General features: G+C 39.3%; 1 protein-coding gene and 1 long non-coding RNA gene across 3 annotated transcripts in view; one reads left to right on the forward strand and one right to left on the reverse strand.

Annotated features, from left to right (window-relative positions):
- The window catches only part of BRINP3 (BMP/retinoic acid inducible neural specific 3), a 199,927-nt gene that overhangs the window by 28,286 nt on the left and 158,176 nt on the right, over positions 1–13,465 (reverse strand). For both annotated transcript variants that reach the window (XM_002189920.7, XM_012575151.5), the window contains exon 7: positions 9,747–9,969. In XM_002189920.7, coding sequence (XP_002189956.1) covers positions 9,747–9,969 — 223 coding nt within the window. The remainder of the gene's footprint in view (positions 1–9,746; positions 9,970–13,465) is intronic.
- LOC140684617 (uncharacterized) overlaps positions 1–13,465 on the forward strand; it is a 43,240-nt gene that overhangs the window by 15,059 nt on the left and 14,716 nt on the right. The gene's annotated exons all lie outside the window — the stretch shown is intronic.

A 13,465-nucleotide genomic window follows, 5' to 3' on the forward strand; every position in this document is an offset into this window, starting at 1 on the left:
TTCCCTGACCTCCAGCTGCCTTAGCAGAGTACATTCTGCTGGAGGTGGTGGGTGCTGTCCAGAGAGGCTCATGGCCACCGTGTCACATGCCATGGCTGCAAACACAGATGGTCACAGGCCAGGGGCAAGCAGGAGCTGCCAAGTCCAGCAATGTCTGCCAGGATCTCTCCACATGTCAAGTAATTATTTTAAAGTGTAGACTTCCAAGCCTTGTGAGTCACGGCAGTGCTGGCTCTGATGTTGTCTCTGCGAGTGATTCATGTGGATAGGTGATTAAGATGTCTTTAAATCTGGCCTGAGGAAAAGTCCTTTACAGCAGTTTGGTCACAGTAAAAGCCAAAAGGCCAAAAGCAAGATCTCCAGTACTGTGCATCTACACAGGGGAGTAAATGTGCTGAATACTTTATAGCTGAAATTCTTTAGCAGCTTTTCCTTAACCCATGTTTTACTTCATTTTTTTAACACCACAGATCTATAAAAATAAAATGCTATTTTAAGCACCTTGTATTTAATTTTTTTCAAATTTTCAGGTTGGTTGGATCAATTGAATTGCAAAATTTGCCTGGGGGGGAAAAAAAAAGGGAGTTTGGAATTTGGGTTAGAACCAAAGAGATGTTTTGTTAGATGGAAGGGACAGAGGCAATTTGAAGTGGTAGCAAATTAGTGTCTGTCAAATTAGCAGATCTGAAATAAATAAACAGTCTAGAAACTTTTCCTGAGGGAGAAGAGGAAACTGAGCCCAGCTTTTCACTTTCTCAGAACTGGACTGTATAGAGGAAATTCATGTTCCAACAGAGTATGTGGTTTCTGTTCTTACCAGTCTGTCACCCATAGAAGTGAGCCCACAAAAAAGTGACTCTCCTTGAACAGATGATTTCCTTGAGTCATGTTCTGCTGTTGCACTTCTGAATAGTGACTCCTTTGAAATGTTGTCTGAATATCCAGCAGCCACAGATAATGTGTGGGCAATACAAGTCACATCTGTTATGTCCTTTTTAAAGTACAGGGTGTTTGCCACGTGGTCAGTGATTCAGTAATCATATTTTAGTATTGCGAGTCTCAGAACAAGGTGTAACTCAACACTCTGCAATATTAAATCAGTATCATATTTTCAATATCATTAAATCATATATCCTGCATTGGTGTAACATCTTTCATGTCAGATAAATCTTACTAAGATGATTTTCTTTTTTTTTTTTTGACATCCCATGGCAGAATGTAAACCGTGATTGCCAAAACGCTGCTTTTAGGGGACAGTAGCACTGGAAAGTTGTTTGTAGTTGAAAAGGACAAAAAATTGGTGTGGAAATGTGATTTCATTGCACATATTGCAGATATGGTGTTTCCAAAGCAGGAATATTCCTGCCCTGTGACATTAATATAAACTCTCCCCCCATTTCACCGTCTGGCATACTAAAATTTCTTCATTCTAATGTTGCTATTAATCAAAAATACCAAAAGTGGAGCTGAGGGCAGTTGGAAAAACTTTCATGTGTAGCAGGTGGTCAAGAACAGCCTCTATGAATGTGCAATAAAATGCTGGTCCATTGGAACCCCAGATCTCCTTTTCAGGAGAGGGAAGGTGTTCCACAGACAGGTGCCCTGTGTATATACAGCTCCTAAACCATGTGTGAAAACACATCTGTACACAAGAGTTTATCTCTGCTTCTCCTTGTTATCACACCTATTATTTGCAGGGCTCCAGATCCTATTTTTATGTACGTCACGTTAGTTTTAAATAACTCTAATCCCCAATCCAATTAAAGGTATCACCTCAAAGCTGATCATTTTATTTCCTTTGAGAACAAATGCAGACTTAGTATTCAGATTAGTAAAGCAGCCACTACCAAGCTGACCTTCGTTTTATCTCTCACACTTTCATCTTATCACCTTCCTTGTCTGTAGCATGTGACTTTCAGATCTGCACTTGGTCTGTCACATCCAATCTAAATTTCCACTGAACAGGCATTCATTTACATTAAAATTTGTAAATCTATTTTTGACTCCTAAATGCAATATCTTAATTGGAGCAGATAAAATAAAAATCTTTCTTGTTTTCTTTTTTTTTTTTAATATACTAATAATGACAACGTATTTTTCTTTGAACCACTTTTGTTTAGAAACATCTCTTTGCTCCTTGTCCTCTACTAAAGAAGATGTTCTGAAAGCAGACAAAATACTGTTTATTTAGCACCTCATGTTCAGAAATATAATTTACATTAGACCCAGCCCATCCAGAGGAGCTTTTGCTGTCTTACACTGCCTTTCTAAAACATAATTTTCCTCTAGACTCACTGCTCACCTTCATTCCAGCAGCCTGTTAAGTGATGGATAATTAGATTTTTTTTCCCCCTTGTATCCAGTGCCACAAATGCTCTTTAAGAGGAAAAGTCTCTGTGTGATGCACAGAGAAACTTTCATATTTTGAACTCTGTGGCTTCCTTGGTGGAATATTTTATTCCTTAGTAATGCTGTGCCCACAACTCAATTACACTTATGGCAAAGCAATCTAAAGTAGCTGATAAACAACTTTGGGATGTAAGGAACTAATCCTGCATTATGTCCTGAGGGAATTGGATTAACCTGCACTGTCCCCTTTATTTCTGCTGGATGTCATTCTGGAGAGTTCTGAAGGAAACAGGTTTCCAGGACTCAGTGTTCTGATGGACTGTGTTTACAGATGCTGTAAAAAAGTCACCTATTTTAAATCTGGTTTTCTGCCTATGGACCGAAGAGAAGACCAAGACACAAATTCCCTTCTCTGAAGTGTTTTCAGACTATTCAGATCTTCTTGTGTTTCTAGGGCGTGTGAGTATTTTGCGACATGAAATTCAAAAATAAGAGAGAAACAAAAAAATGCAAATTCATGGCTCTTCCTTCTTTCATAGCTGCCTGTGGTGCATTCTGTGGGAAATTCCAGGGAAAAAAATCTGATTTTAAATAGCATAATTCTTTCTGAAACTCTTCTGTTTGATGTAGCTATTCACTGCCTCTCGTGATCAACTCCTAAGTCTACATTAGCTTCAGAGTATGCTTCTTTAAAAAATAACTTTTATGGAGATAAGGACATGCTTCAAACATAAGACTGCCAAGAATTTCTTTCCTTCCAAAAATAGGGGGTTTTATATGTTAAAACATTTTTTTCTAAGTTATTAAGAAGTTTCATCTGTATTTGTCTTCAGTTTCTGCTATCAGAGTAAGATCCTTTTTTAAAGTGTCTGAACTATTGATATAATTATCACCTTCACTTTAAATTATATGGTAATATTAAGCATCCAGTCTTTTCAAAAATTCAAATACTAACATTCTATTCAAAACTCCTTGCTTTTGTGTGCACATGCCATACCTTGGTGTTCTAAGATTGAAATTCTTATTTACTTGAGATGCTGATAATCTTCATTTGCAGCTTATTGCAGCAGGTTTCCATTTAGTTATTATGCAAGGAAGACGCAATTTTTTCCCACTGACTTATTACTGTATTTACATTACCTCTCTCCTTTTAATATTTTTGTTTATGTCTTTATTAAATCACAGATGGTGCTGATTAAATTAGACCTTAAGTGATGCTTTTTCGTTATGAAATTATTTAAAGTGCATACAGATAAGGTTAATACCTACAATAATATCCTGTACTGAGTGCATTCCCTTAAAAAGATGATTAGTGAAGGAACACATTTGAATGACACAAAAGGAATGAAACCAAATTATAAAGTGGCACTTCTGAAGGAAGAAATGAAAGCTCCCCCTTTCTTCCATGTCTTTCACTAGTGGTTGGATATTAGAGCAAAGCAGGGGAAATCACTGCTGTCCTTGAAAAGTATTTGGGAAAGGTAGGATTCTCCTCCTCCACCCAGACAGTTAATATTTCTTTTAATGCTCTCAAGCACAGAGATTCCAGTGCTCTCACTTTGGTTCCATAATTTGGGTGGAGGTGAGTGCCAGCACACCCCTCGCTCTGGTTCACATCAGGGGTTTCACTGACAGCAATTCAAGGGTAGAATCAGATCTTCTGGGATTTTCAGTTTCTCAGCACAGTCACTGCATTTGAAATTAAACCTTACTGCTGTCTTCACCAAAACAGAGAGAAAACCCATTTTGCCTCCCCATAACACAGTGACAACTCTATAACCCCACCTTTGCTTGCTGCTTCACCTCTTCCCCTGGCCATATCTGAGCTGCAGTGGCTCTGTGCACTACTACTGATATTTACTAATTCCCTCCACTTATTTTTGCTTTGAGAAATGAAAAGGTTCAAATGAAAAGGTTCAACCTAAAGGTGATGTTAGAGATGGCTCACAGGTGTCACCCTCCAGTGGGGGTGTGAGCCAGCAGGTTCAGGCTGTGCCTGTGAGGAAACTTCACTTTCTGGCCTCATTTGATGAAGATGCTGCTGAGCTTGATCCAGAGCTTGGACAAAATTACTAGTTTAGTCTTTTTCTCAGGGTGGATGCACTCCACAACAAATCCCCTTCAAAGATTAACCACTGATGCTCACAGCTCATGATCCTAACCCAGAAATGCACCGGATGAGGTCAGGGCACAGACGTGTTTTACACTTCAGCTTGATTGCTGCAAACCAGATGTGCTGTGCTCCTTGCTCTGTTCAACAGCCCTCCCATCTGTATTTTACACCACCTGCTGATTCCTGCAAAATGTTTTGTGCCATCTCTCAACCACATTCCTGCACAAAAGCTGCAGCAGGAGCTGGCCATCGAGTAGGATAACAATTGCTGCATGCAGTGGACTCTGCCCAAGGGAACACAAGAATACTCCATGTTTTTAAGGCTGATGTGTCAGTGCAATGAGAACATACTGGAAATTATCACTTCAGCCTCTTGAAGCAGCAGAGCCTCAAATTCATGGAGGCAGAAGCTCACCTGGTAATACTACTCTGCAAAACACATTTCTTTTTCAGAGTGCATTGTTTTTTAATCTTGTTTTTCTCTTTATCGCTTGAAATGGAATGTTTTATTAGTCCATCCGTAATAGACAACATGGGAGTAGATTACCTACACAGAAATTTCTCTGCACCTTGTTGGCTTTGAATTTTAGTTGGTATTTTTTTGTTGAACTCAGACAACCAGTAAATACTCCACTGATTACAGACTGATTTATTAATTCAGGTGAATTTTAAAAGTTACACTCAGCAGTGCCACAATGGAAACCTAAGGGTGTTTGATGTGCCTTGGCATGATCTAACTTTCAGGAAAAGGACCAAATGTCTGTTTCATGTCAATGAAAGCAAGCTCAAAAGTTGGGCAGAACATCTGGAACTTGAAAATATTTGCAATTAATGGAATAAAATAAAAATTGCAATCCTGGGCCCACCCCCACTGTATATAAAGTGCTGCAGTAAATTGTTCTGACCCCGAGTGCAAACTGAAAGAAAACTATTTGTACTTTATTCTAGCTGAAGAATATAAACTGTGCCCCAAAAGGAGATGTGGAAATTTAGTTTCTTTAACCTGTGAGTTAATTGAGCTTTTTGGGGTTTTTTTTTGCTGTGAACAATGATGTTAGGAGAGGATTCAATGGTATTATGTTTTCAGGATTAGAAAATTAAAATATTAATGTAATTTAGTATTATGATTACTAAGTGGCTTGGTCTTCAGGAAATATGAAAGAAGTTGCAAGCAATTCTGTGTAAATCATTAATTAAGCCCCGCTTAAAACAATCAGGCAACAATTTGTTTCATGTTGATGAAAGAAATTTTGTGGCCAGAGAAAAGAGATTATTATTTTCAGTAATTAATGATAACCTTGACCGTATACAGGAGCTCCTTCAGGCGTGACCCAATGATTTCTGGCAGACTGCATAGATAAATCCCTATAAAACTCCAGTCTCAGAGAAAGTTTTCATTAATTACATTAAACTTTGAGGACATACCTCCCAGTTTCATGAAAAACCAACCCTCACTCTCAAGATATCCCTTCAAAAATCCTTTATACATATATTCTATTGATTAGTGAAATTCAGTGCAAAATTGAACATTAGTAGAGTTGGTTTTACTCACTGCCAACACCATGACCTTTAATAAAAATTGAAGCATCGCCTCTTTAATCTGTATCTGGCAAGACTCATACCCCAAACTATTGAAAATAGTTATTTATATCTTCATTAACACAATCTAATTTCTCTTTCCAAAATAAAATTCACCCAGTAGCAGAGCCCAAACACTAACCTGAAGGAGTTGTTTAGAAATCCCTGGAAAAAAATTACATTTTGTTCCAATTCCCCTTCTTGTTAGTTTGAAGCCTAGACTGTGCATGGCACACACAGTCATAGACTGGCTTAGGCTGGAAGGGGACTGAAAGATCACAAAGATGTTTTTTCTGCTTTTATTTCTATCTTCTCTTGAACACAAAAAAAAAAATGTATTGGGGTTTGGTTCTCTTATTTCACTCACTGTCTGCTGAAATGTTTGATGTTACAGCCTGAGCAATGGTTCCTCTTTCTCCATGGCATTACTCAGATATTCTTTCTACATTCACTTACCTGTTGGCAGGTATCAAAAATTCAGTATTTAATCTGGATTAGGTATATTCTCATCATGAGGAATATCTGAAAACTGTTCTGTCAAGGTCCTGTTTTCTTTCTCACTATTGGTCTTTTCACTACTGATATTCCTTTATCCAATACTTTATCTTGATCTATCAGATTTTTTTTGTAATGGGCTTGGACATTAAACCAGTTTCTTTTGACCTTTTCCCCTCACTTCTTATTTTAAAGCTCTTCTTATCAGCCATAAAAGCCTGGATGTCAGAAGGCAATTTTCCCAGATAGTCAGATGGAATCCAACCTTTAAAAACTGTCTCTTTTAGCAAACGTATCCCACTGGCAAAGTATTCCCAAGCCTGCTTTAACACTGATATTTGAGTCATCTGTTGCTCATCACTACATCATACGCCCTATCTCCCTCTGTAGTGACAAGAAAAAAATTCAGAGTAGTCACTAAAATGAGACATAATTAACTCAAAAGTAAGTGATGATATTTCTGAGTTTGAGATACACTGCAAAATCAAACTGTTGTGAAAGTTTGGTGCAACTCCCTGTAGAACAGGCAGACTCATTGCTGGTAACATTTACTGCGATAGAATCATGGAATACTTTCTGGCTGGAAGGGATCTCATTTGGTCCAACCTTCTTGGCAAAAGCATGGCCTTGAAAAGATGACCCAGCACCCTGTCCAGCTGCATCTTAAAATTGCCCAGCACCAGGGAGTTCACTGCTTCCCTGGAGAGGTTATTCCAGTGGCTGACTGTTCTCATTGTGCAATATTTTCCTCTTGTGTCCACTCAGAATCTCCCCAGCAGTACCTTGTACCCATTTCCTCTTGTCTTTTCCACGCAACTCCTTGTAAAAGGGAGTCTCAATCTTCTTTGTTACCCCCTTTAAATATGGAAACAAGGTCTCTCCTCAGTCTTTTCTCACAGCCAGGCAAACCCAAGTCTTTCAGCCTTTCCTAATGGGGCAGCTTCCTGTTCTAGGATCATCTTTGTGGCCCTTGTCTGGACCTTTCCCAGCCTGTCCATATCTTTTTGGCAAAGTGCTACATCTTTATATTAAAAAATAAATTGTGAAGTTGCAAACTCTACAATGAAATAACCAAATCTATTCTATAACAAGAAATCCTTGTTTTGATCAATCTTTGCAACTTTACAAATCTCACTTCATCTTCATCACTGTTATTATCTATGGCAACCAAAAGTTGCTCCAAAGCCCTATGGAGGTTATTTTAGAAGACCTGGTTATTTTCAATTATTTGAAATCGATTCTATTACATTTTGGTGAGGGCAAAAGTGAGTCTGGACTGTTTCTTGTATTTTAAGGAGCTCTGGGCTCCTGCAGAAGTCGTTCATGGTGAATTATCTCTTTGCAGGATGCTCATTCAGGTCATGGCCAAGACACACCCGAGAGGATACGAGGCTCTGCAGTGATTATATAACCTCTCTTGGCAGAATGTTTTCTAATCATGAAATGACCTCACAAGTGAATTTTTTGGTTTCAACTAACAGATCACAGCACAAAGCACAATATGTAGAAGAAAGAGGGCATGAAACCTACAAGCACAATTACCTGAAAGAAGGGGGAGGGCCACTGAAAGGCAAAGAGGAGTTGATGGTGCTTGAGCTTGCAACAGCAGAGTCGAAAGCAGAGGAGTGTAAAGTATCCCTGGCAGTTCTGGAACACTGAACCTAAACTAGATTTCTTTAAAATCAATGGAGAAACGTGCTAAATGCAGGAGTCACTGGACACAATGCTTGTGCTCAGGAGAACAATGTCCCTAAAAGCTCATTCAGATTTACTGTAGTGTCACTGCACTAATTTCAACAAAGCAATTTTCAACAAGGAATCGAGTATATCCACTTTATGTTAATGTAGAGATTTGATTAGCTGGCTTTCAGGATTTCTCTCTGTTTCTAGGAAGGACTGAAACTCTTCTATTTTCTTTCCTCGGGCATCCATTGCAATCTAATTCATATTTGACAAACGAGACGAGAAATCAATTGTGTGTAGCATACATTGTATAATGACCCACAAAGCTCCTAAAACAGTTGTGCCTGCTCCAGAGAAGTTGTTCAGGATTCTGTACACAATTCTTTGGCACTGTTACACCTGGACAAGTGCCACAGAAAACATGGCTCTGTAAAACAGAGGCAAACCAAATGGGATGATGAATCTGTGCTCATATCACTTCTAAGTCGCCTCCTATCCTGCACAGTCACAAACAAATCAGGATTTATTCTGGCCTTTCCCATTGTATTTAGGTGAACAGGAATAGAGTGATATTGCAAGCTGGGACTATTCAACTCCTACAAACACAAGGACTGTACCCTGTGCCTGTACCATTCCCACATCCACAGCCTTGAGGAGATTTTATTGCCATGTTTGGATTTCTCAGGATTTCATAGAGCACTCCTTACTGTCTCAGGTTTAGCTGGGAGTGTATTCTATTGCCACCTATTAAAGATGGGCAGTTCTCTTCTGTTCATTGGGCAGTTTTCTTTATCCCTTCCACAACCAACCCTCCCCCCAGAAGATCTCTTCTGTTCATGGCCAGTGAGTGTCCCTGCATGGCTGAGAAAATTCCATCATCCATGGGGAGATGCTCTGCCCAGGGGAGGAGCCGAGAATTCCTACCTGGATACAATCTGACCTGGGAACAGCACTGCAGCCTTTGCCCACTGCATTCCCAGAGGAACAGCTTTCTTCCCCACTGCGTTCCCAGAGGAGCAGCTTTCTTCCCCGCTGCATTCCCAGAGGAGCAGCTTTCTTCCCCACTGCATTCCCAGAGGAGCAGCTTTCTTCCCCGCTGCATTCCCAGAGGAGCAGCTTTCTTCCCCACTGCATTCCCAGAGGAAGCCCAGGCCCATCTCCCCCAGCCCTGGAGCTCCAGAGGAAAACTCCCCCCTTGTTCAGGATCCTGCTCCGGCAGAAGCACAGCTGGCACTGCAGGAGGGCTGAGCCACCATGGGATGGGACTGCTGCCACCACCCTGACCCACAGGGTGCCAGGGCCTGTTCTGACTCTCTCAGTGGGTTTTTTGTTTGTTTTTTTGTACTATTGCATGTGTATTTCAAATTTTCCTAGTACAGAACTGTTATTCCTACTCCCATACCTTTGCCTGAGAGCCTTTTAATTTCAAAACTATAATAATTCAGAGGGAGGGTTTACATTTTTGATTTCAGGGAAGATCCCTGCCTTCCTTGAACAGACACCTGTCTTTTCAAAGCAAGACCCTTACCTCTGCCTTGGCATGCGGATGAGGGGCTGTTTGTGGCACCTCTTGCTGAGGCTGAAGAGTTTGTGCACCGTTCTCTGGGCCTTGAGGAAGAGTTGCTTCATGCTGCTCTCCAGCTGCTCGTAGCGCCGTTGGAAATTAGAATCCATTGTCCACAAATGCATCACAGCAGATGTGTTCAGGAAATAATTCATAGGCAGCCTCTTCATAAATAATTTGAATTCATCTTTAAAAAAAAAAATAATAATCTTTAATTATGCAGCTATGCTTATTCTTGCAGCAGAAATTAACTTTTAATTTGTTTTTTTCTCGAGCCTATTTTCCCAGACTCAATCTTTTGAAATTTTAAAATCGAACATTTTAACTCTTTGCAACTAGAAAGGTGACTACATTTTTTATTGGTAATATTAGCATAAAGCCAGCAAAATCCAATACTTATATAATTTTTAAATTAATATTAAAGCAAATACAAGCATTGTCCTTATTTCTCAACCTGGGTAATATGAAGATTAAATAATAGTCAGAGCTTCTTACCTTCAAATCTGGGATCTGAAAGCAAATGTGCATTTAATGATCAATGTTTATTGACTCATTTGAAGAACATCAGACACTGTCTTAAAAGAAGTATATTCCAATACTTAGGACATGCAAGTAAATGTGATTTTACAGGCCATTGCTCTTATATATATATGTTATTTCACCCGACACAAGCCATTAAATTAGACTTTCATAAGTATTTACAATTAAAATGGAGCCTTTCAAAGCATTTTATGGTACTTCAAAATTTTATGACACTTCAAAAATGTTCCCATAACTCCTTTTTTGTCTCTAAAGTGGTGGGAAGAAGTTCTTCAATCACAAGGTCATTGTTACTGTGAACATGCCATGCTTTGTGACTTGTTCTGGTAGCTTAGTCCACACAAGATGTGCAGAAAGAATCTTATTAACAGAGTTTTATGAATCAGGGAGTCTGTTTCCATAAGTAGAATGATGTATAACTTCTAGACCTAAATAAACTATCATTAAAAGGGTTGGGGAAATACGTGAGAACAAGTGGCACGCTTGAATGCACATGTTTATCCTTTTTTTTTCTTCTTGTTGTGTATCAGTATGTTTCCCTGCCTGCCCTTCTGCCTGCTGCTATCCTCCCACCCCTCACAATCCATTTTTTTTTCAGCTTGTTCTTGCAATGAAGTCACTCATCCCACAGTTTGGCTTTCACCCTGCCAGATGCTCCTTTTGGATAGTTTATATTTCAGCAGATGATATAAAAGCAAAGATCCCTCTGCCTGAAGTAGCCTCCCTCTTCAAACGAACATAATCATAATATTTAACATTGGTGCAATTTTAGGTCCTCATAGAATAGAGTTGATTGGGGAAAACGTCCACTCACATCAAAGAATACTCCATTAACTTCCTTGTTCTTAAGTCTTTTGATTTAGCTTTACTTTAGGTTTTTTAATATTTTTACACAAAGCAGGCAAAAATATTTTCTTTTTTATGGATGAAGAGAAAAAGATCTTTTGTAAATAGGCTGTAGTGGCCCTTGACCACATCCTGAAGGACACAGGGCAGTGATGGAATACAACAGTCCCAATTCAGCAGAGTATTTTCTGTGAAGGGTGAAGACTCATGACAAAACAAAAAGTATTGAAAGGTCTTCTTTCAAGGTAGAAGGTAGAAAATTAAAATCAAGGGGCAAATATGATGATTTTATGTTTAATAAAATGTTTTTAATAATTCCTCTGGGAATGTGTTGTTCATTTTGCCCTCATGCCTTTGTCTTTGCATAGCCCCTGTGCTGTCTTTAGGGCATGAGGGAAATGAACTGTTTCTTCATCTTATCAAGTATTTGGAGCCTTTTATGTTTTGCTTTTTCCCTTCCTTAATTTTGTCTAAGTTGGTTTTTATCCTCTGTCCATCAAGAATGTTAATTCCTGGGTGTACAGCTAACAATTTGACTTAATGGGAATATTTAATAAATTCTACATTACCAGGTGAGTATCTCTCTGAATCTTAGTGTAGTTTTGGGATAAACAGTTCTGTTTTTTCCTTCCCAAGTGATAATAATTCTTTCCTTAGAATTAGAGAATAATTTGGGTCAGAAAGGACATTTATAGTCCAACCCTCACTGCAACGAGCTTCTCTAGGTTATGTTTCTCAGAGCCCAGTCCAACTTCACTGATTCTTTTTTGGAAATGCCATAACATTCTTTTTATTTTTAACCAACTTTAGTTCATGGGTTTGTTCCCCTTTGCCAAGGGGGAGGGGAGCTGGGCTCTGTTGTTGGTTTTATCTTTAAACCACCAGGGCTTTGGGTCAGGCTGGGCAGGGCCTGATAAGCTTCAGCAAATAAAAAGGGACTTTTGGAGATGTGAGATTTTAAAATTTATGTGTTGGGAATCTAGAAGATATGGAGGAGGTAATCAGATATTAATCAGACATTAATCTGATGACAATCTCCCTGGTAAAGTTGGAGTCTCTCTCTCTGAGAGAAGAATGCTAAGGGAGCCACAGAACAGGACCAAATGAGCATGAAAGGCAAAGGGATCCATATCCAATAGAAGATCACACACTAACTAATGAAAGAATGGAGTAACACAGAACCAAAGAATTCTTTGTTTTCTGTAAGTGCATAGAATGTGCAAAGTCTTGTAATAGACATGTAGTTGGAATGATTTCCGGTGCACATCCTGGCCAGAATAAAAGACTGCCTGACTCACTGGCAGCTCAAAGACAGTATCAGAGTTTCATTCCTTCCTGAGCTCAGTGACATCCTCACACTGCCCCTCCCAGACTTCAGTCCCTCCCAGGTCTGCACAGAAGGTGTGACAGATTATAGCTGGCTTGTCCCATTGGCTTGGTAAAGCCTTACAAGCCTAAAGACTTAAAAATATTAAAAATTGTCATTAAAAAAAAAAAAAAGTGATGGGAAGTAAGGTTAACTGAGCTGATACAAAGTCCTTTAAAAAGCACAGAGCTGCAGCTTGTAAAAACCAGACAAATTCTACCAGATTTAGAGAACTGAGGGTATATATGTATATATATACTCTGACGCCTTTGGGTGGGGATGAAATCCAAAAGCCACATTCCTGACTATCTGCTTAATTCCTAAGACCTCTTTTCCCTTCTGTTCCTCTGAGGTAAAGCTGGTAAAGCTCCTTAAAATGAGCTTCGTGAAGCCAAAACAAAGGCAACTCCCTCTGGAAACATCAGGCTCAGCTGATGCCTTCTCAGCCCTCACATTGCTCTAACCACGTATTTAAGGAACTTTGTTGTCCTCTGCTCGATGGCACTAATCTCTACAGCTAACAACTGCTCCATGCAGTGTTTAGAAGTGATAAGGAAGGTTTACACTCCTCAGCTTGCAGTGCAACAGCATTTCCAATCAGAAAATGTTTTTTTCTCCCTGTAATAAGCGTCATCTTTGACTACCCTTGTGTCCTGTCTGATCCTGCTAATGAGCTCCATAATGCAGGTGGAGGAGAGACAGAGATAAAATGAGCATGGTTACATAGTGCCTGCTGCAGAAAAAAAAAAAAAAAAGAAAAAAAAAAAAGAGAAGATAATGTGCCCATATCTTAAACAGACACATTTCATGATCTGTGAAACTACAACATGAACTCCTAACACTGAGAGATGATTAAACTATTACACTCTAATCAACACACGGTGCCAGCCATTCCTGAGGATTAACAGCCAGTATTACAGTCCCAGGGGCC

Source organism: Taeniopygia guttata, chromosome 8, assembly GCF_048771995.1.
Source record: "Taeniopygia guttata chromosome 8, bTaeGut7.mat, whole genome shotgun sequence".
NCBI lineage: Eukaryota > Metazoa > Chordata > Aves > Passeriformes > Estrildidae > Taeniopygia > Taeniopygia guttata.